General features: G+C 45.1%; 1 protein-coding gene across 3 annotated transcripts in view; it reads left to right on the top strand.

The window, feature by feature from the left end:
* The first annotated feature begins 1,216 nt into the window (after positions 1-1,216).
* Positions 1,217-24,070, top strand: part of FRMD1 (FERM domain containing 1) — a 40,993-nt gene continuing 18,139 nt past the window's right edge. For 2 of the 3 annotated variants that reach the window (XM_030946312.1, XM_030946310.1), the window contains exons 1-3: positions 1,217-1,328; positions 11,497-11,664; positions 16,415-16,505. In XM_030946312.1, the coding sequence (XP_030802172.1) occupies positions 11,569-11,664; positions 16,415-16,505 (187 nt within the window). In that variant the 5' untranslated portion in view covers positions 1,217-1,328; positions 11,497-11,568. The remainder of the gene's footprint in view (positions 1,329-11,496; positions 11,665-16,414; positions 16,506-24,070) is intronic. The other variant, XM_030946311.1, reaches the window with a different exon arrangement.

Raw genomic sequence — 24,070 nt, 5'->3', positions numbered from 1 at the left:
ACAGAAGGAAGATGTCATGCCAAGTCAGCTGCCCATGAAAACATGCATTAGGCAGCTCAGAATAGCATTAGAAACAGCTGGCATGCTGAGAGGACAGCTACATAGATCAGCCTTGGCTTAAGAAAATGACCAGCCATGAAAGATTTCACCTCAACCATTAGGAATTGCCTCTATTCAGTTAGGACCCACAGCCCTGGAAGCACTCCTGAAATGAGGTGCCTGTCCATTTGCTCAGATAATGACACCAACATTTTCTTTCAGAAGATTATTGTGGGATAAGATGTTCCTCTGCTCACAGAGCAGCCTCACTGTTACAGTCCAGCTGGGAAGAGGCAAAAGTAAACTGTCCTCTTTATTACCCATGCTGGCAGGGCTCAGATTTTAGCCAGTCTTGTGTCCAATCTCAAATGCAAGATTAAAACCTGGGGGTCAGTACAGGTGACCTGGTGCCCTGCTCACATCACCCTGTCAGGTGGCCATGCCAGACCAGCAAGTCAGGCTCACTCTTGTGGTTCCTCCCGGGAAAATATCTTTTTTTTTTTTGCTATAGAGTTGAGCAATACTATATAAAAACCTTTCCACCTGCTCCCCTTGCAGCCTGCTGCCAGCCCAGCTCCCATGCCGGCTGCAGCCTCACACGGAACTGGATATGTGGGGAAATTGAGCAACAACCTGCTCGTGAGGGCGCAACTCAACAGAACTTGAGATGATGTCCGCCTTCTTTCAGAAAATTACTGCATTAAAAAGCAGATTATAACACAGAAGAGGGAGGGAAACAAGAGGGTTTATGCCATGCATGCAGCACAGCACCCCCCTCTCGATCACTGTGGCTCCCAGCGCCTGAAACTCCAGGCGCGGAGTTCCCAGATGCGATCCCGACTCTTACACCGCACCTCTTCACGCTTTGAGCCATCTCCCCCTGTCAGCATCGCCCACTTAACCTGGCTGCGGCACAGCCACCCGGACCGATTCCCAGTGACTTGCTGTGGTCACTCTTAGCTGCAATTCCCCCTACACAAACTTCATTGCTGCCAGTACGGTGGACTGAGTACCCACCAAACCAACACCGCCTGGCAGCCCCGCCAGCAGCCCCCCATCACCGCAGGCAGGGCGCTTGCCGCCGCAGCTTCCCCGGCACACACCGCCGGTCCCGTCCCGTCCCGCCCCCGCGGCTTCCCCTCCCCGTGCCCGGCGGCCCCGCCTGGCCCCGCCCCACCGCCGGTCCTGCCCGGGGCTCCGGCGTGCGCCCGCTGCCCGCCCCGCTGCTGGCTGGGCGCTGGATGCTGCGCCGAGAGGCCGGAGGAGCTCCGCGGCGGGGGCACCCCGCGGTGAGTCCGCGGGCTCCGCTGTGGGGACAGCGGCCAGGGGGTGTCCCAGGGCTCCCGCGGCAGCGCGGGGGAGGCGGCGCGGTCCCGGTCCCGGTGAGCTGCCGGGGGACAAAGGCGAGCGGGACGGGTCCCGGGTGGGAGCGGTGCCGGTGCGGCTGCGGGCGGAGCTGGGAACGGAGGGACCCGCGGGGCTCCGGCTGCGCCCGCCGCCCGGAGCAGGGAATGGTGGGGCCAGGGCGCCGGGACGGCGGAGCGTTGCCCGCCGAGCCTGGAGGGCTCCGTGCTACGGCCGCCGGTCCCACCGCGCGGCAGCGGCTGCGAAAGTCTATTTACAACTTTGTGGCTGGATGGGCGGTGCGAGCGTCGGCCGGAGCGATCTCCGGCTGTGTCACGTTATCAGGGGGTTTTCCCGTCGGAGCCGCCGCCGTGGGTGTCCCTGCGCGTCTCGGGCGGAGGCAGCGGGAGCGGGCAGGCACAAGGTGGGGACAGGAGGGAGTGGGGCTCTGGAGGAGCCTGGGGTCGTGGTAATTTATCCGTCCTTCGGTGTCGTGGACCGGGCCCCGCCGGTGGGTCTCGCTGGCGCTGGATGATGGGGTGATGCTGGGGCGGGATCAGCCACACACCGGCTGCGCGACGGGAGACACCCGAGGCGGCTGGCCGTGTCCCAGGGAGCTCCCGTGGGGCCGTACGGTGGCACGAGTGTGGGACGCGTCCCAGCTGGTGCTCGGCTGGCTGCCACCTGCCCCGCAGGTGCCGAGGGACACTGGCAGGGACACGGCCCCGCGGGTCCCACCCTGTGGGGCAGCACCTGGGCCGCCTCCTTCCGAGGGGCAGCCTCGGGGCGAGGGGCTGGAGGCATCTCGTGGGGCTGGTCTGGGTGGTCCGACAGCCCTGAGGGACTTGGATGTACCCGTACGGGGCGGGACGGGACAGGAGGAGAGCGTCCCCGCAGGTGTGTGCTTGCGGGAGAAGGGGTGGGCGTCAGCAAGGCAAAAGTCTCCATACCTCGTTGTTCCTCCACCTTTTGGAATTGTTTTTTGGTAACGATTTACAGGGAAAGGCTTTGGGTTTCCTGTGCTGAGAAGTCGTCATCGTCTGCATCGAGAGATGTTTCTCCTGCTGTTCAGCAGTGACAGGTTCTCAGGTTAACTCCCCTGTGGCATTTAAAATGCACATCTGTGTTTTTCCACCACACCAGAAAACTAGCACAGTGTCTGAACCTTGTCCCTTCTTCAGAGTACCGCTGTGATGCCCAGGCCCTGACAATAAATACTTAAAAATATTTTAAAAAACCCAAACCAACAAACCACGACTGTTTGAACATTGGTGACCCATTAATTTGTTTAGCATTTTTAATTTTTATTTTGTTCCTGGAAAATTTCGAATGACAACAGAAAGCCTTGGCCTCACTGTTGTTTATTCCTCCCATTTAAATGTACGATTAAACACTCTTAATCAAAGTGTTCTGGTTTCAGCACTGGTGGTGGTGGGAGTCTGTGTAGTAGCCTTGTTTTGGCTTCAGATAAGAAGTGTCAAATCAGAAAAAAATGGAATCTAAGAGATGAGTGGGGGTTGTGTTTCTTGTAGAGATCACCTTGAGGAAGAAAAGAGGGGAGGAAACAAAAAAGAATAAGACAAAAATAAGTCTACACAATGCTGTTGAAGAACATGAGTTGTAGTGATTTTTTGCTGTGGTCTACCAAAAAATCTGTCTGTGCTTTTTGGACATTTTTCCCTCCTTGAATTTTTGTTGTTGTTAACTGAATTTTTTATATGAACTTGATAAAATGGGATAAATACCAGTAACACCAAAACTGTTTGAATTTACATGTGGTTTTCTCATCTAAGTCTTTTTCTGATAGAAGGTTTCAGACTCAGGTGAGGGCCATATCATTTACATTTTTTTAATGTGAATTTACATTTACACTTTTTAAAGTGAATTTTTGCGAGGTTTTGGTTGTGGTTTTTTTTTTTTGTTTGCTATATTTTAGTTTGGTTTTTTTTTAATTCAAAGCTGATAGTACTTTAAAGCTACAGCATTTTTCTCTTCCCTACACTGCAGGTAAAAAACACATGAATCCAATTATTAGCTCTCTATCAGTTGACTTTTGTAGTGTAGTCGTTGCCCTACTGTTCCTCCAAAGTGAGACAATGTAAATGACTTGCATGCTTACTGTGCTCCAGGGTCACACTTTCCTTGCAGAAAGTCCCCTGTTACTGCGCTGCTGCTTGATTATCTTGCTGGTGTTAAGCAGTGGTACCTTAATTCCTAGTGTGGTTAGTAACTTTGCACAGACAAACAGTGGGCTCGGCCCAAACAAGATCCTCTGGCAAGGAGGAGCTGCTCCCTGGAGAATCACAGAAGATAATTTGCTTCTTGTTTAACCATTTGTTATGTTTGCCTTTTCTTTTTTTCCCTCTATTTCCTCTTTTGCACAATTCAACATCGCCTCAAAAATGCAGCACTCTGTAAGGCTGGGGTTTTTTTTGTTCTGTTTCTTTTTTTGTCTGTGTCTTCCCCATTGCTTTGCTGAAGCTGATGTCTGACAGTGCTGTGTGCAGTCTCTGAAACTGCATCTAATCATAAAGACCCTGCTGTTTGTGTTAATTTTATCAAGGTATTGGCAGATTGGCATTTTCACACTAGTAACAGATGCAAGCTGTGTTCCAGGTGAAGTTTTATCTATTCTTTTTGTCCACTTCACATAAATCAGTATTCCTTTCTGCTCTGAATATTTTCAAGACTAGTTGTACACTTTAGGGGGGGAAAAGTTAGAAGCAAACTGATGCAGAAACTGCCTGGTTGGTCTGGATATTTAGATAGTGATTCAAATGCAATGAGATCAGCAGTGGACTTTCCCCTTCCTCGGGGAAGCATGCCAATTTATTTTTTTTACATGGTTATTACTGGTAGTGAAGCTATTCCTACTCAGAAGAATTTGTTACATCGTTTAAAAAAAACCAACCCATGTCTCTCCTTATTTGTCCTGCAGCTCAAGGTATTGCTTGTGAAATTATAATTACTCTTTCCTATTTATTTATTTATTTAATAAAGACTTTGTAGTCTGCTGCTTCTATAACTGTTACAAGATCTTGGTGAGAATAGTAATGAAGAAATTTTTGGACAGTTCTGCAACAGACTTCTGGAGTCTCAGGGATATTTTCCAAATCAGTCCAGTGTAGCTCAAGTGAAAAAAATATTATCCCTGTAAAATAACTTGTGCAAAGACAGGCTTGTAGAAGAGTATCTCTCATCTGTTGTGCTTGAGGCAAGAATATAATGGATCCCCTTGGGAGCAATCCTGTTTATAGCCTTGGTAGACTAAAAATGGAATATGTTTCCAGTTGGAGAATTAACTGATAGGCTTTTGGGTCAGGACATGTCATGCATTTGCAATTTGCACGGTATAGAAAGGTGCTTCTCTTCTGAGTTGCCAGTAGAGAATCCAGGTCTTGCTGCTGCTCTCCTGCTCCTCCTAAGTTCCCTGACAGTTGCTGTGCCTGTGAAGGAAGCCTGGCTTTCCCTTATTGTAAAGAACTTGCTGCCTGTACTTTGCCTCTCCTGTTTCCCATAGATAGAAAAGAGGAACGGCCTTTACTAAAGAGCTGCAATTTACAAGGCAGAATTGCCAAGTGTTGGAGTGCTAAATTGAAGTATCTCTGTTGTTGTTTTTGCACAGATTCTGGACCAGCATTGTCTTTGCTGCACTCCTGGCTGTGCACTTGTATGCCCATAAATGAGATTTCCCTAAGGGTCTATCTCAAAAGGAACATGTTGGTGTGTTTGAGGGGTGACAAGGTTGCTGTTACTGAATGGCTATTCCAGCAATTCGCTTCTCTTAACTTTTGCAAGGTCTCATGTGATGTGTGTTGGGGATCCAGCTGAGAAAATGGAGCTTGGCATTTCTGACCAGGCTTCCTTTGCAGCTGCTCTGTGTGAGGTGTAATGGATACTGAGGCTGGCTCATGCCCAATGCCATATTTTGCTGGTTCTTTCTCATGCTTCTGCAGTTGTCTAGGCCAATTGATACCTTAAATTGCCACTTACTCTTAAACTTTAATTAATGTGCTTGATTTATGAAGTATGAGAAAGACTTATAAGTGATTGGTATTCAATAAACAAGTCCATTAGTAGATTATGCAGCAGTAATGAAATTCATTGCAATAGAAACTGTGTGTCGATACTCAGATGCTATGGGGTACAAAAAAAATCCTGTAGTACTACAGTACAAAACATACAGTAGTACTACAGTACAAAAAAAGTACTGTATGTACTACAAAAGTAGTAGTACATACTACATTTACCACTCAGTGAAAAGGAAGGATCAATTGATCATTTATCTTCCCACAGGAAGATTGTTTGTCTTCCCAGGTAAAAAAGTGTGCTGGAAAGGAATTGCATGGTCTAGATGCAGACTTTACTGTTTGGGCATTCTTTAAAATGTGTACATTGCTAAGTTTTGCATGTAGTACTGATAAAATAATGTGTTTTAAAAGGGTGCCTGTTTTTGTGTACAAAAATTCAAAGCCACTTTCCATCACTTAAAAGTGATGGAAAAACATAATCCCTGTGAGATCCTAATTCATCCCTTTTTGCCTGAAGCCTTTAATACTCATTGTCTATATCTTTCAAAGAGCTCCTGAACTCAGTTTTGTTTCAGCTAAATATTAAGTGATTCATGTTGTGCTGTCCTCAAAGGGAGCAAACTGCTGAGGAGCTTTCTTCTTCCCATGGGAGAGGTGGATGGAAGCGTGGCAGCTACCCTGCATGGTCTTGCCATTGCTGCCCTGCCTTCGCACCTCCATGTGCTGCAGGAGCACCTCCTTTGGTGCTCTGTCCTTTGTGTAGCATTTTTTCCTCTCCTTCAGGGCTAGTTAGTGCACCCAAAACCATGAGTCACTTTTATTTGTCTGCAAGAGAATGTCAGCATCCCTGGGTTAGGAGAGTTGTCCCAGTCTTGGAGTTTAAGGACTAGGGCAGTCTACAGAGTGTCATAGCAGCATGGTCCCAGGTTAGGAATGGGTGTCCACAGAATTTTGGGAGATCCCTTCTTCCTAAACACATTGTGTGGGGCTGTAGAGCAGAAGAGTTGCAAGTACTAGAGCATGTTTCCTGTTCTAGGATTCACTTGTACTGCTTGATGTGGGGCAGGAAGACTTTATAGCACAAAGGTGGGGAGCCTGAGCAGTCATGCCTAAGAGCTGCATCTAATCCTGCAATGAAGACTAGTGAGAAAGCATTTTCCTTGCTATTGTTAAAGCTCAGTGTCACCAAGGAGTGCTGCTTGTACAGGAAAAAAGGATGTTGGCTGGTATCTAAGACCAATGCTCAGCGATTTCCCCATCACATCTGCTTGGGTTCACAGCCCTGGAGCTTTTGAGGACATCTTGCATTGCACCTCTTGAAGAATCCTAAAGGAAAGGTGGGGGCCAGGCCCACACTTCTGTCCTGTGAGAGGACTGTGGTCACACCTGAGCAGGTGCAGAAAGCCTGCTGAAGTTGATCTCCCACTTCCATGGGCTGAAGCCAGTTGTCTCTGCTGTCAGTGTTGCACCTGTCTGTCAGCCAAGCTGCACCAGTTCTGGAATCCAGTTCTTGAGTGCCCAAGTGACTGGGATGTGTCTTGGTGTTCCTTGTTCAGTGGCTGTGAATAGGGGTTTCTTACAAAGCAGTGTGCAGTGTTTGAAGACAGGTGTGTATTTTACTCAAAAAGCAGCGTGTGGATACCAAATTTGGTACCTTACCTCCCTGTGGCATCTTTGCCCTTGGATGCGTTGTGCTAGTCATGGAATGATGCTGAGGTAGACACATTTGAAAAGTCAATGTGCTTCTGGGAGTTTGCTGCAGGATGTGACCTAGTTGTCCTAACTGCTGGTCACAGGTGGCACTTTTCACATCATTTTACAGCCATGACATAAAGCTATTTAGCTTCAATCTTGTTTTCTGCCCTGACAAGCAACTTTGTTTCCGCTCCTTCCTGGCTGATGCATCTTCTCAGAGAAATTTTCATCATTGCAGGGGTTAGTCAAAGGAGGTGGGTGGAGTTTTTTAAAATTGCTGAGAAAGGCTTACACATGCCATCATGACATCTTTTACTTGCTCAGGCTCTTTATTACTTTCCTTTGCAGATAGTACTGGTGCCCTACCATGTGCATCTGAGGGGACAAAATACCTGGAAGGTGAGGGGGGTTTTCAGTTCTGCGACTGTGTTTCATCATGAGTACAAGGCAGCCCAAGTGTGGGTTGCTGCCAAAGGCAGATTAGTTTCCAGGCAATTGTCTGTCTGTCTTGCTGCAGGACTGCCTTGATTAAAGCTGCTTAAGCTGTTTGTGAAACTGCAGCCTAAGAGTCTAGTGTTCTTAGAAGCCTAAGAGATCTCTAGATGGTGTCTGGAAAATATTAAGAAGAGTCTTAATGTTTCTGGACAATTTTTGATGGGAGGCTGTAGGGCCACTGTGGTAAGGTTTCATCAGGAGGATGCTTGGTGCTCATTCTCTATCAGCTATAGCAAAAGCAGATGTTTTACTGTAATAAACCTTAAAAAGCATGTTTCCAGGTGTTTGTGAGAGAAGCACAGAATTACCTGTGTTTTTTTTCTTGATAGATAAGAACTTAGTTCTGCTTTGCTGCTCTGAGTTGATAAGTTATGGCTCATTCATCTGTTCCCTTTATCTCCCTTGAGACGTGGTTGTAGCTGTACCTAGAGGCTGAAATGAGACTTAGGACCCAATTTGCTGTGGTGTTATGAACTAGTGTGTAAAATACAGTGGTTCATCACAAGTACCTACTTGCTGTCTGGATGAGACCTTCTCCCTGACAGGCTGGCAGTGGCATGGCCCCAAATTCAGTGGTGGCAGGACGTCCTTGTGTCATTGGGTGTATGATGGGGTGTGAGGTGTTTCAGTGAGCATCCTGCTGATCCCTGAAGCAAATGGCTCCTTCCTTCTCATTCAACTCCTCTTCCTCCCATTGGGGGCTCTGCTGCTCTTTTCTGCCTTGCTGAGGCAAACCTCATCCATTCCTGCTTTTTGATCCAGCAAGTGCTGAGGTTTTGGCCCTGTGCTGGGAGGCAACTTGAGGGTCTGTGGATAGAGGAGGGGAAGATTTAATTGAGTTTTTATGACCATGTTTGAGCTGCTTAGTGAGAGAAGGCTTGAGTTAATGACAGGCATGTTTTCCAAAGATCCTCTGCATGTGTGTTTAGGTAAAATAAACACTGCTAAATAAGCTGTGCCACCACTCTGGGCACTAATAAGCCTCCTGTCTGATACCAGAAGAATACAAATAAATAGTGCCTTTGACTGTTTTGATTGATAGACTTGCTGGGCCTTTGACCAAGCAATTGCATCTCAAATGCACTTCTTCAGGAGCTAAAACATGAATGTTAGTTAAAAAAAAGCAACACAACAAAAACAACCTGTAGGGTGTCCCAGAGGCTGATGATTGACTTCAGCTTTTATTAATTCATCTGCAGTGCATTTGCTGGAGCTTTTATGGTGTAATTGAGGTTAAGAGGTTGGAATCTGTGGTAAACAAAGGAATGGCATATGGGCAGTCTGAAATTGTGTATGTTTAAGTAAGAGCATTCCTTCTGGTCACTTGTTTTCATTGGGCAGTTACTCCTGACTCAAAACTTTTTTTAAAAAAAAAGTAAAGGTGTAAACATGCATTGCTAGCAAGTTAATGATTCATTATGTTTTATCACATCCTAACATACCTCTAAAGAGGAGAAGGTTGAGCTGATCTTGTGTTTGACCTCCCCCTTCAGATTAAGGACGTTTTTTTCTTTAACCCCTTACCTGTCGTGGGAGGGTCCACAAGCTCATTTGTTTTGAATCATAAGAAGAAAAACACCTTCTCTTCTGCCTTTCTCACTCCCCTGTTCCGAGGGTCCATGGCTGTTCTCTTAAAATTCAAATGGAAAAAGCAGGTGTGGGGAAAAACTCTCCAGAAACTTTTTATTGTAGAGGCTACGGGGAAGTGGGAGTCAGTTTCTTCAGCTGTCCAAAGAAATCTGTATGCCTGTGTTTGTGTTTTATGGTAACTTTTTTGTCCTACTTTCAGTTCTGTTTTGAGCCCCATGAGTGTCTTCACTGGCTGTGATATCCCTTCTGAGAGGGAACGTGTACTGGCCAGTGCAGCCGTTTGACAATTAAGATAAGTTCATACTTGAGGTCTTTATGCTGTTGATAAAGTTTATGGCATGAATTACATCAGCTGGCAATAATAGTGGTGACCTGTTGCCCTCAAGTCATTCTGTAGACATCTGTAATTTATATACAGCTGTTAATAGTGTGTAGTCCAGACCCGAAGAGAGCACGTGAGTATAATTATTTCAATGAGAGAAGATAAATCAGAATTTTTCTCTTAATATTTCAGTTAATAGCAGCTTTCACGTGTCCCATAAAGTCAAATGTCTTTTTCTCGCTTGCTTTAGTTTAGAGCAATCTTTTAAAAACTCCTAGGTCCTGTTAAAATAAATATTTGTTCTGAAAAAACACTTTAATAACTCCCTTGTCTGCATTTTTTGTGTACTTCTGTCTTATAAGGAGTGCTCTACATAGCTTGAATCAAAAATTGCCTTGTTAAGAAGCATTGTATATGCTGGCTCTGGGAAGGCGGTGCATGGAACAGCTTCTGTATTTGCAAGAGGACACTCCTGGATCTATCTTGTATTTGTTTTAAAAAATAATTTAAAAAAAAATTGGTGCTTGATTATAGAATTGAGAGGGATAAATCCAAGTTCTATTTGCTGTACTCTACATTATTGTTTGCTTTTCCCATCTCCCATACAAGAATTTGATTCTGCCATAATTTTCTCCTGAACTAGGACAAACATGATTTTAAACAAAAAACAATGCTTTTTAAACTTATTTGTAGTGCACAGGCACACAAGTACATGCATATATGTGTATGTGTATACAGGCAGGTATAAGCAGGCATAACATTGGCCTGCTTGCCTGCTGCTTGTGATCCCTCATGTTTTATGCATTGTGGAAGGTGAAGGAAAAGCCCATGGCTCCCTTTACAGCCTGTCCCCTGAAGGTGGCTGGGCTGTGGGTGGTGGGAGAGGGTGGCACTGCCAGAACCAGTGCAGACCCCAGCATTGGGCTGCCCTTGCTGGGGTCTGCGCCTGTCCCCAGGTGTGTGGGGACTTTGGGGACAGGCATCAGCCAGCAGCACCTCTGTTGCTGTGCTGCAGGTGAGTGCTCAGGTGTTGCTGGTGGAAGGGAGTCAACCTGTTTGTTCAGGGCAGTTGGGGGTTGACTTACATCAAAACTTGTACAGGATGACCCCATGGCTGGTGTCTTGCTGGTTTGGGTCTCTGCTGGCATTGATACCTAACCCATCCTCAAGGAGCCTCTCCCCTTCCTGATGTATTCATCAGGTGCCACATACTTCCTGACAGGAGTGCTGAGAGCATTGGAGAGGAGAGGGCTATACATAAAATGGTACAAGTTGCTGAGGAAACTGTCTAACCTAGCTGTAAAGTCAAGATGATGTTGGCTTCTCTGCATTTGGCTGCAAAGAAAACATCTCTTATTTCTGTTAATATCTGAACTTCAGCTGTAAGGTGCTTGTGCAGCCTGTGCTCAGTGCTTGAGAGGAGGGCAGTGCTTACCTCACAAAAGGTGTTATACAGTGGCTCAGCCTTTTGGGTTTGTGTTCCACCTCCTCCTTTGAGTTGATGTGTAGAGGATTTCAGGCAGTGGTTTCTCAGGGAGTAGGGATGGAGTGAGGGGAGAGGACAGCACGGATTAACGCCTTTGCACTGGCATGTGCTTGTTGACAGCCCATTGAACCCTCTGCTTTGGGAGTGAGCGAGGTGCCTGGCTGAAGGATGGGCGCTCCCCCATGTCACGGGTGTTTTCAGGCAACGGCCCAAGGTGCCACCTGCCTTATCGCTTACACGAGTCTGGAAACCTTGAGGCTGGTTTGTTATTCCACGGAGACCTCATAGCTTTATGGCACTCTCATGGGACTTTTGAGCTGTTTAAAAGGTTGACGCTGCCTGGTTTGTGCTGTGGTGCTGGTGGAAACTTGACTGGCCCTGGAAAATGGATGACTGTTCGGAGTGGTTTTGTTTTTAAACATCTCATCACATGCGTGCTGTGAACTGCTCCCAGTTCCAACAGAAGCACAGCTCTGATGCTCTCGCCTTTTCAGCAGGTACCTGGGATGAAGGGAGCCTGACGCCTGTCTGGAGAGGAGACCCCAGCCCCTGTGGAGCTGCCCACCATGAGCAGGACACTTCTGGCAGGCAGGATGCAGCCAGAGATCCGGAGCGTCTGCGTCTTCCTGCCCACCCGCGAGCAGCTCAGCCTGGCCGTCGGGGTGAGTGGCTGGGAGGTCGCTGCATCGCGGCCACGGTTCAGATTTGTTAGCTCCTATTGTTCTCCCAAAAGCCTGGTGCTGGTCTGCTGACCAAAAGGCTATTAGCCAGCTTAGGGTAATTGGTGCTCCATTTTCTAAGTGGGCAGCTTCAACTCATTCGCAGTTTGTTAGAAGTCAGGGCTGTGTTTGTAGGGTGGGGATCTCCTCTGCTCTCTTTCTGTTGTTATTTACATTTTATTATTTCTGAATGGTTTTGCTGCTTGTAATAATCCAACATTTTTTAAAAATTGAACTTGAAATACCTTGATTACTTAGCAAGTGTACTCAACATATGAGTTTACTCTTGTAAAGAGTCCAGCTATTCCTGGTTTTGACAGCCTGCAGATCCCTTCAAAGAGTCCAAGGCAAATAGCCATTGAGGGTGGGTTTTCTTCCTTCCTCTTGAGTATTCATACACACAAAAAATCGAGGCAAGTCGCTTCATTTCTTTGATTGCTGCCTCGAATGTCTCAAAGTGTGCATGAGTGACAGCAGGGCCAGCTCAGCTGGCAGCCCAGGGTGGCAGGGTGTCTGCACAGCACGGTGCCTCTTTGTGCAATGCCGGCTGCTCCTTGAACTTGTGAGAAACTGAGCTGACAAGAGGCACTTGGTGTTCAGAGGACCAGCGAGTTTCAAAGATAAGTGCTCTCTTGTGAGCGTGTGCGTGCACTCGTGTGGGCTGGGGAGATTTGGCTTTGTTTTGGGTAGGTTTTTTTCTCCTGCTTTGGGATGCGAGGGGCGAAGACAGTTGAGGTGAACTGTTATTTTAAGTACTTGATTGAAACTGTGGCTTTTGAAACTATGCGTGCTAATCTTCAAAATCCATGTCGGAATTTTCCTACCTGCTGTGTGTAAGTGTAGCATCCTTAACTGAAACAGCCTCAAGGGTTGGATGGAATAAAGCTTTAACAGAAAAATCTGGGACACTCTGCTTCTAGGTTACTGGTTCAAACCCAGCCCATCCACTGCCCCAGAAGGCTTCTGCAATCTGCTGGCTTTTGTGCAAGGCAGAAAACGATGATTTAATTAAGTTCTTGGCAGCAGGTGTATGGGCCTGGGTAATGGTCTGTTGCAGCTGACCCTAAATCTCACCTTCTTACAGCTCTTATCAGGGAGGCTGAAGATGGGAGATAGCAGAGCTGCTGGCCATGGGGAAGGTGCAGGAGGGCAGTGCACCAGCCAGGGCTGACACTGTCACTGCTACTCACTCTGCCTGTGTCTAAATGGAGCACACAGCTGTTTCTTCACCATTGGGTCATGCTCCGGTAAATCACAAAAACCTGCAGTTTATCATAAAATAAATTTGGGGTGAGAAAGACTCTTAGGATCGAGTCCAGCTGTAAACATGACACTGCCAAGTCCACCACTAAACCAGGTTCCTAAATGCTACATCCACATGTCTTTTTTAATGCCTCTAAAATATTTAATAAGCATAAGAAATAGTCTTTTGCATTGAGTGCTGACAGGAACAGAGGAAAAGTGCTGTGTCCCTTCCTGTTCCCTTGTCCTGTCCCAGCCTGTTGCTCCTCCAAAAAGCTGGGATGCCTTGTGCATCACTAGGGTGTCCTGCAGAGGAATCTCCCACAGCACCCCTTTGTATTCCTTTTAAAGACATTCGCCCTTGTAATTTCTGATACCCCTTGCTTTTGTGTCTGGGAAATTGGGAAAGTATGTACTTGGAGATGCCTGTGTGTGAAAGGGAATAGCTGCCTGGGCCAAAACATGAGACCTCAACACATGGTTGTGTCCTAATTGCATAGAGAGTGAAACATGACCTGTTACAGCTGGGCAAGTGACCAGAAACAGCTTTTCATTTGGCTTCGGACTTTACCACAACACTCATTCAAAACAGCAACAAAAATTAAGATTTCACAGCTGGAGAGATCTTTCTTTTTTAAAGAAACATCAAGGCAATTTTCTAGTGATGTTGGTAGAACCCAAATGTAATTAGCACAACCACAGATGATACTTTGGGCATTTATTAGAATAATAATGCCACTACTAAAGATTTCCAAAGCCTTTTAACCTCTTCAGTGTGGAATGCAAATGCTAAACAAGCTTGCAGCTCATTGAGGTAGGTAGGAATGGTTATCTTTCCAGCAGAATAAATTATAGATCCTTCCCATGATAAGCCCAGTGTTTATGCAGGTAAGTCCTCCCTCTCCCCTCCCATATAAATTCCACCCTTCCAGATAAGAGTTTACCTATATGTGTTTTATGTGGTCACATACAGATTGAAGCTTGTTCTTTAAAATGTATTTCTTACACCATTCAGAGATAGTGCTGTTGAAGAGGGAAGAGCAGGAGCCATTTTAAATTCTCTTCACCTACAATCAAGTATCTCTTAATTAGCTTCGATGTCTGTCTTCCTTAATGTACAGTGAATCTGGGGGGATGGTAAGCAGTAAAACTGCTTTCTTGGGACCAACTGTGGATGTGAGGAGAAGCAGAGCTGTGAGGGGAACTAGGGGATGCTGCAGCTCACCAGCTGCTCTGAGGAGGGCAAGGCAAAGTGGGAGAAACTTTTGGAGTGGAGGAAGTCTAGTGAGGTCCTGTGGGTTGGTGAATGGCAAGCATAGGTCTGAAGTCTTTCAGTTGTTCTGTGAACAGGAGAGCCAATGTTTCAAAACATACATATCAAGAAAAATAGATATAGACAACTAATACACGTGAATATCTGTACACAGAATGACCTTGGAGTAGCAGTTACCATCTGTAAACTTGCACTTGATTTCACTTTGGACTAAATTTCACGTGTAAAGAAGCCCCGAGCCCGACATGGGGCAAATCTGAGTATCAATGGAAGGAATGAGTCATAACATTTCTGAGATCAATCTTGGCACAGGAACCATATGCATAGGGAGGAAAGTCCAAAGATGAAAAATGCAAAGGGAAGTATTGGTTGCTTTGGGCAGAGGGGAAAGTAGGAGGGAGTTGCAAATGTAATTGGTATTGCATAGCCTTTAAGACTAGGAGCAGAACTTGATACAGAAGGGAAGTGCCAAGAGGAGAATGGACAAGGTACTAGTAACATACCTGTTGTGCAAGAACTCTGCCTAAATCACAGTTTAGAGCTGTGTGCCACAAAACTGTCACTTGAAGTACTCAGTTCCCTAGAATTAAGTATCTTAAAGCAGGTTTTTCTTCCCTTAGGTATGAAAGCTTGCCACTTAGAAAATTCATCTCATTGTGTAGCCTTTACAGAGAGTCCTGTACTGCCAGTGACTCTTGTATGCCCATAACCATTCTGGCTAGAGGTAGGTCGCATCTTTCTTAGCAAATCCTTCCCAGGTAAGAGAACATGCTCAGAACTTGCTTCTTTGGCAAAGGAGATTGCTCTATGCCCAACTTTCCCTTCCAAGTGTGTGTTCTGGGTGTCTGACCAAACACTGCATCTAGGTGTGAGACTGAAAGGGTGCAGTCTCACATGGAGACTCATAATTATAAGACCCAGATGTGGTTTTGGGTCTTATCAGAACTGTGCACTACCTCCTCCCTCCTCAAAGCTTACACGTGTTTGCATTGGTGTAGTGCAGACTTCAAAGCTCCTGATAAAGCAGTAGTGAGTGTCTGGCTACTGATGCCTTGTCAAGTAGAAGAAAATGAGTACTTAAATGACCTCCTGTTTCCCATTGTCCATGTCTAGTGACATGGTACAGCCTGGGGCAAGGAGGTGAGTGCAAGCCAGTTTCTGGGGTGTGTGGCATACCTACACTAAAAAAGCTTTAAAATTAGGATGTTGATTGGTTTGTAGGAGAGTTAAACAGTCGACTTCTGCCCTGTCCTCTCTGTTGCTCGGTAGGTAGCACTGCATTGTACCCCTGCAGGCAGCTGCTCCTGGCACTGCTAATCTGCATGGTCCAGCAGTGGAGTAATGAAATTCCAAGGTCTTGGCCCATTTTGCAGCTGCAGCTGGCTGTACCATGGCCTGAGCTGAGGTTGTCTGTGTCAGTGCTGTTCTGTTCCCCCCATCTGCTCTTTCTCTGGACTCCTTCCCCCGTGCCTCTGTGGGCTGGGAGGTTTCTGTATTTGCCTGTGCTTTGTCTGTCAGTACTCCTGGCATAGTTCAGTGGGACAGGGGGAAATGAGGCTGTGGATGGGGAGATGTTTAGTGGGGGAATCTTCGTATCATAGTACACATCCAGGTCTGCACATGCAGTTAACCAGAACCATGCTCCTTCTGGGGCAGTCTGTGCATTACAGGAGGCAGGGATATCAGAAAGTCTCAGTGTGCAGGGAAACAGGCAAGGTCTTACAGGCCTTTGGCTGCACCTGCCAAAGATAAAGATGTTAATGGCTGTGTGACTAGAAGTCAGCAGGAGACAGAACAAGCTCTTCTGTGTGGGGTACAGAAGAATGACATCTCTAACCTATGAGCTACTCAGTCTTGTGCTTGTTTGGGTACTTTTGTTCCTGGTTCTCCTGAATGAAAACTTTTGGGTTCAGTTTTTTTTTTTTCCTTTTCTCAAAAAAAAAAAATTGCAAGGAAGCAGTATTTTCATTTCTGTAAATATTAATGATTATTATTCTATGATAACAGCAATAGTACTGAAAACAAAGGATGTTCTCTGGTGTGGTTGTGTTTGGGTATTTTACTTTGGTATCCAAAAATGTATTGGCCTGCAACTCTTCTTTAAAACTCTTCTTTAGAAGAGTTGCTCCATCCAGGTGCGTGAGCCATCTGTAATGTTGGATTGGTTGTGTCTTTCAGGTCAAAGCCACTGGACAGGAGCTCTTTCAGCAAGTTTGTGATTTAGTGAAGATTAAAGAGCCTCACTTCTTTGGCCTCAGCATTGTTAAAAGTAAGCAAACTCAATGCACGAGCAAGTGACTTGGCAAACATCCACAGACCCGCTTGTGTATTTACAGTGTGTGCATATATACACAGTGGCTGTGCCTGCAGGGGGAATTTGATTGTAATAAGGTCGCAAAGTATGTAGATTATGCAGAGCCTTCCCAGAGTTCTTTTGATCTTTGGTATGTGGGCAGACAAATTGAGTAAAGGGGGGGCTTTTGTTCTCCACCTTTGTTCTGGGATTCCATGTCTTTGTGGGGCTTTCTTTCTCTCCTGTAGTGGGAGTTGTTATTCAACATATTTGTTACTATATTCAAAAGTATAGGTATTGAACAGGAGGTGGATTTTAAAAGGATTTTGGGGCTGAAAGTGTTACTTATCTTCTGAAGTCACGTGTGAAGAATGTGGCGCTGGGGAGGAAACTCAAATGATTGTAAGGGACTGAATGCATGTGTGGGACACATTGGGTTTTGAAATATCACATGGGAAATACAAAACTTCTAGTCCATGAGGTAAAATCCAGTTTGCTTGGTCCTATGGCTTAGTATTGGCCAGGAAATGGTGTTAAGATGATGCCTTAAAGAAGCAAATTGATATGAGAGATCACATTTCTGGTATGGTGTAAACATTGACATTCCCTCCCACACCCCAACTCTTAGTAATTAGAAATGGATCTGTTGCCTTGTTTATCTTGCCTCCCCATATTTCCAAAAGCACTGAAAGACTTGTCTCTCCTTCAAAAACTGTTATTTACTACTGCAATTCTAGACACTCAATTGAAATTATAGTAGTCCTATAGAAGCCCTTCTAAATAAGGTTTCTTTTGTCTCTTTATAAATATGTAGGATAAAATAAGGTATTTTTTCTAAGTTTGTCTCATTTCCTTTATGCTCTCGTTCTGTAAGAACTGCTTTGTTTGAGTGCAGCGTTCAGTCTGAGAGGAGCATAAGCTTTTTATCTCCATAAGGTTTGTAGAGTCTCCAAAAGCTTCCTTAAACCTAATACACCTGTGCTTTAAACCAGCATAGTTTTTTTAATGTGAGGAGACCTGAATGCTCTTAACTTTTTTCACAAATCATCTCTGTTTCTGAGGTCTCCCATTTGCGACATTTTTTAACACCGGGTTTTGCCTATTCCACTTGCAGGACATCTTGGCTGAAATTGGAACCCTTGTCCTCTCCTGTAAGACAGGGCAATGTAATTCCTATTTTCTTTGAATTCTTCTTTTTTTTCCCTGTCTCTTTCACTTTTTTCCCCCCTTCACATGTTTTTTATTTCATATTTTCCATACTCTGCTTTTGCCTTTCCTCACGCCTTTTCTGTGAAGCAGTTTCCTTCACCCTATCAAGCACAGGGCTTCTGGTCCCAGAATACCCAGTAGTGGCAGATATCTTTCAGCCTGTTGGAAATACATTGTAACCACTGCATACCAAAGAGCATAATAAAGCTGTTCTGACTAGACTTTAGAGTATATTGTCCACAGCTTTAAGTGGAAACAAATCTTCTCACTTCATGAAAGTATCCTTCCTTTTTCTAGCAGCTCTTTCTTCCAGAAAGTGGTTAAAAAATTAAGGAAAAGAGTTACAGGAGTCCAGTAGCCTGAATTAACATCTCTTTTTTGTTTGTTTTGGGGGCTGATTATTTGCTTTCCTGGAAAGAAATACTTTTTCTGTTCCACAGCTTGGTTTCTCTCCACCTTGTTTTGGTCAGCAGACTGTTATCATCTCCCTTGCTGTCCAAGCGGAGGTCTTGTCTCTATAGCAAATGTAGCACTGAGTGTGGCATTAAAGGAAGTAGCCTTTAAGGTATTGCCTGCTTCACAACAAGCTCTCATCTCAAAAAAGGGAAGTGTTCAGGTCAGGTAGTGGGGGGGCCTGGGTAAGTGTTGCATTCCCAGGTTGCCTTGTGGGTGCTGAAGTCGACTGCCTTGGCTGAGTACCAAGTCAGTGTACATCCCAGAGAGGCTGTGAATGGGGGAAGCCTGGGCCTGGTCCTTCAGGAAAGGCTGAGCTAGGTGTCCAAAAAATGGAAAGGAGGCATCTACATTTTTGAACAAGGTAATCCTCTCCTTCATCATGCTTTCACCTCTGTGCTGCAGCTTCAAAAAGACATTTTTTTAAAAAACAGCTGCCCTGTTTTAGTAATTATATCTTTCCCAGTTTCTTAATGTGTATTTATTTTTGGTGGTCTGATACTGCCACATGCAAAACAAGGTATTCTAATCCACCTGCATCCATTACTTTGCTGCTAATTTGTCAACAAAACCCTGACTGTCAGCAGTAGCAAGAGAATGAAAATTAAAGGATTTCTTCAGAACTGTAGCCAATCACACTGCGTGGATTATCTGGATTAGGAGCCCATTTGACCTGCAGACGTTGTACAGATACACTAATGCTCAGTTGGTTTCATACTAAGTATGTGGGGGGGGAGGGGAGAGGTTGGGGTCCTTAATCATAAACAGAAGTTTAACCCCTAAATGTGGCGGAAAGGGAAACAGCACCACAAAGCACCATGCAAGCTGCAAACCATTAATGTTGTAAGATCTAAGCTGTAGGTCTTGGAGCGTGTTTCCCAGCATTTGATACCTAAATATGTTGCCTTCTCTTCTGGCTGTTGTAGATGCTGAGGGCAAGCTTCAGGATTAAGGGTAACAGTTATATTGTCAAGATAGCATTTTTGATCCCTTCTGCTCTTGAACTGTTTTTTTATTCTCAAGAGGAAAACTGCTTCAACCCAATATATCTGGGAAGAAAAAAAACTTGTGTCTATAAGAAGTTGATCACTTTGAAAATTAAGTTCAGGAATGTGCATTAATGGGAGGTCCTGCAAACCTTGGGACATGTTGCTCTTCTAGTTTTGTCATGGATCATCAGGCAGGCTATACCTTGTGTGCTCCTGCTGCCGAAGTGCTTGGTTTTTAATTTTTTTCCTTTTTTAACTTGTAGTTTGCTCAGTGAAAGATCCTGCGACCCTGCCAGGTTCAATCTGGTCCCATAGGCTTCAGCAGCTGTGTCTTATATGGCAAATCCTCCTGTGGGGTCAACCTTATCTAGTGCCCTGCGGGAGGTTTCCCTCTTGTTACCAGAAAGTGTGTGCAGTGACACATTCAGTCTTCTAAAACAAAACTGAATGTCAGCAGACAAAGAACAGCCAGGCTTCCTTTGTTGTTATAACCCAGATCCCTTCGATCCTGAGTTTTGGGCCATGCCTTTCTAGGAGCAAACCTTGCTTGACCTAAGCAGATGGAAGCCTTCAACTGGGAAGGAGCAAGACTGCAGCTCCTATACCCTGCCACTGTCTCTGTGTCCTCTTATGAATTTGTCAGGCTGGCTTTCTTATGAAACCAAATTCCTTTGCTTCAGCTCCCCTGCCTCAAGCATAACACTCTGTTTTTTAAAGCTATGGCTGTTCATCTTGCCAGGCCCATGCTTCCCAGCACATGCTTACCAAGGAGCTCAGTGATTAACTGCCAAAACCACTCTGCCTCCAGTTAACTCTTCTGCATCTGTGTATCCTCCAGTACTGAAGTTCGTGGACAGAATATCTAACAGGTTATTTTTATATTACATGAGTATGTGTTATAACAAAGGGTCTTTTAGGGACAAATAACAAAAGTTCTCTGAAATACCTTATGATGATTTCTACACACCAGTCCTTTCTCACTATCCATGCTTCTTGCCTGTCCTCTCTTAAATCTGCTTGCATAATTGAATCTTCTTTAGGAATTTCTCCTAAATTCTAACCTAAGGTACAGCTCTATTGCACTTACTTTGGTACCTCAGAAGAGTTAAATGCAATACAAGAAAAACATGCAGAAATGTACCACCTAGAGGGAGTTGCAGGGGTTCAGATGTCCAGAGAGTATAAAGTACTCCTTGAAAGGACCTACATGGTCTCTTCCTATGAAGGCAATTTTTTGCCTGTACCTGCTGTCAGTTGTTTCTCCTTTGGTATCAGTACAACATCCAGCCAAGTGCTCTCCTGCCTGAGAATTGCAAAGAGTTTGTTTGCCCCGGGATGAGCAGTGCTGGAAATGGCTCTGCAGCTTTTCTTGTGCAGAAGAATCCCCTGTGACACTGCTGAAGTCTGAAGATCTCTGCTTGGGCATGCCTTGTTGCTAAATGTAAGATGCCAACGTAAAATTCTGGCGGTTCCTATCCATTACCAGGAATGACTGAACCTTTAGCTCAGTGTTCAGACCTTGATAGTTCCTAACACCACAAGATCTCAGGCTTCTTGATACTGTCTCTTTTCATACTACCTTCTATAGCCTTGTGTCCATCCCAGGCAAAGTGACCTCAGCCAGGACCTCCCTTGCTATACTCCCAGCCTGGGTTGTGATTCTTCCCTTCACTTAGGATACATGTACTTTCCAGCTAAAGCTAAAAACACAAGGTTTTCCTGAACCAAGTTCTTTTAGACCCTTTAGTAAACATATCAACCACTTATCAGAAAGTGGACAATATTTCTTTCTATTGGCTTGAAAGATAACACCAGGAGCATTTCGAAGCTATGCAGAGGTGGTGGGAGCAGGTGCCATGTGGGTAGTGATTTTCCAAATCACTAATGCTTGGAAGCTTGGGGAGATGCACATGCAAAAGGGGGTGTGTATCCAGCTCTTCTTCTATAAACAAAAAATCCATGCTGGTGTTCAGGTTATGTGAGGGCTGCAGCATGTGTTGTGAGGTATATTTTAGTGTGGGGTTTTGTTGTGTTTTGGTTTTTTTAAGCTTCAGCTCTCCCCTAACCCTAGCATCCCTCTGTCCTGCTCTCTTTCCTGTTGCACCTCAGGGGGCATAGTGGTGTTGCCACAAAGCTTCTTGAAACATCTGGAAAAAGTTAAGCGCAATAGCCATGGGTAATTTTTTCCCTTCTCTTTTAGGCAGAAAATGCTTGCTATGTGGAAATTTGGCTTTGCACTAATTCATATTTTATTTGAGTCCTATTCTTCTGGACTGTCTAGTTGCATTGCTAAAATATACACGACTCAGCCAAATTTGTTAATGGGATCTTCCTGGCTGCCTGTGGGGCTAAGCACTGACTCTTGGTAGGAGACCTTTGTGGAATTTGTTGGTGCTCCTAGCCCACAATGGGCACAGGAGGAGAACAGGTTTTTGGGCATCACCATTACTTAGCTTTTATGCAGAGAACTTACTTTTCATAAAAAATTGGATGAGGAGGAACTGGTTAATGCAAAATAATGGCCTTTAGGTTAACAATGACTCGGAATGATTTGACCCTGTATTACAGCCTTAATTTTCCATTCCCATTTTTCCTGCAGTGTAAATAATGCCTATTGTAAGTCTGCATCACTCACTCGAACTGTGTCACTTTTTTCTAACTGGGGACCAGGCACATTATTTTTTTGCAACAATGCGTGTCCTATATTTTTAAAAATACATAACATGTGCTGAGCTAATTTTGCAGTGTAGAAGTGTTTTACATTTCTGGTAACTGCTTGTTTTGAGATGTGATTTTTACAGCATAAACTTTCAATCTCATTTGAGAATTCTGAAAGGTGAAACTGGGAGAAATGTGTACATTTCTTTACTGCAAAGGAGCTGGCTGTCCAGATGCATTTCTTGGGATTGCAGTGCAGTGCACTGGTGAGTTGTGCCAGGTCTGGCATCTGTACATACGTACATAGGGGAACTTTTCAAGAGAAGCTGATCTATTTGTAAGATCACCTGCAGTGCTGAGATGAGATTCATGAACTCAGCGTCAGTAGCTGCAGGTGGACGGGAGTGTATTTTTATGTGTGCACGCTTCTCAGTCAGCTTCTTGTTACCTTTCACTTGTCCTTCAGATGAGGCCAGTGAAGCAATGACAGTTTGTACCTGCTGAGTATCCAGCCCTGTTTGGATCCACAGATCAAATTTATTCTTCCCTGGAAAGGGGGCCATCTGTGCATTTCTATATTGTCCTTTACAGCACTGCTCAGAGGTGCTGCAATTTGGAGCCCTCATATCTGTTAGAGATGCTTATTTCCAAATAGCATCTGGCAAAAGATCTCTTAGGGTTTCATCACTAATCCAGTGTGAGGTAAAAAAAAAACCAAAGCCATCCACAAAGCAGTAGGGCTGTGGAGGGAAATACCTCTTTGTTTTTGTAGATGGAGGCTTACATTGCAGGTTGACATTCCAGCCATATTAACTTAATTAAGGCAGGAATGCAGTGCTGCATTCTTGCACGGGAGGGAGGATGCTGAGCTGGGCTGGGGAGGACCCCAAGAAGAGATGTACATTGGGGTGTCCTCCTGTAGCCTGGCTTATTCTTGTGGTTTATGTGTATCTCCCAGTAGGCCTGATAATAACCTGGAATCCTCAGGCATGACATGTGTGCCCTCACAAAATCATCTCTAACCTAATTAACGTGACAGATAAAGAGGGGCTCTGGGGTGTGGGTAACAAATTGCTTTACTGTGGTGTAACTGCTCTGTCACACTTTTCCCTTTCTGACATACTATTCAGGGTTGATGGGATGGTTTGGGCTATGTCACTGTGCTTGCTATTGCAATTCTTCTCCTGATTGGGGAATAAATAATGTGTTTCTCTAAATGCCTCTGGGCATGGGATCATTGTTGAAGTAGAAAGGAAAACTGACCCTTCAACTTGTTATAGCCACTTAACAAGGTGCCAGCTGAAGACTACAGTGCTGGCAGAGCTGATACAGGCTTTACCCATCACTGCTGTGCCATCAGGACCAGCCCTGTGCTGTGTGGGGAGCCCATAGTGGAGGGCAGGCCCTGCTGCAGGACTGTGAAAGCCCAGGGAGGGACTGGGTGGTGTGCTCATGTTATCCCACTCCAGTCGCTTGCTGTGCATTGATTCCCTAAATGAGCTTTTACTTACTTTTTAATAAAAGCTTTATGGAGTGATGCTTACCAGCTTGGCAGCTGATTAGGGAACAGAGGCAAGCCTAACATGAACAAACCCTTCTCTCGCTCACTGACTAGGACTTCTATCAGCCTCTTCCAAGCCGTGCTATCTGATCTTAATGGACCTAGAGAAGGAAGGGCTGGAGCCAGTGTAGCCCCTAGCCACCCTATCTTAGACAGAAGTGAAGAGGCAGGTACAAGATGTGATGATAAAAACTCCTCCTTGTCAAAACAGCAAAAATAACTTCCATATCATTCTGTGTGCTACAGCACTTAAATTGGCCACCACAGACACTTTCAGAAATTCTATACAGCCACTTTGAAGGTGCAGTTAAATATTGGTTTGTCTCTCTATGTGATATGTCAAGTAATGTGATAAACAGAAGTGTAGGTATATTAAAAGTACAGCTGCAAGCACTACAATGCAGGAAAGAGCATGGAGACAGAAACAGGACTTTTTTGGGTGTTGTCCTTTTTGTATCCAGTGTTAGTGCTATTTTACAGGAGATTTCCTAGTAGGATGATGTGTGGGCCAGTTCTGGATACACCAGATGTGGTTTCTTTAACTTGAGGCGGGAGCTGAAGGAGGTGGCAATAGGAGGTTGTTTTGCTTGCTTGTTTTTTGAAAGCTAGCAAAGAAAGTATTTGTTGTATCTGCCCCTGTAAGGATCTGCAATGCTTTGGAAGGGCTGTGA

This window comes from Camarhynchus parvulus, chromosome 3 (assembly GCF_901933205.1).
Source record: "Camarhynchus parvulus chromosome 3, STF_HiC, whole genome shotgun sequence".
NCBI lineage: Eukaryota > Metazoa > Chordata > Aves > Passeriformes > Thraupidae > Camarhynchus > Camarhynchus parvulus.
This window is presented reverse-complemented; position numbering and strand designations above follow the sequence as displayed.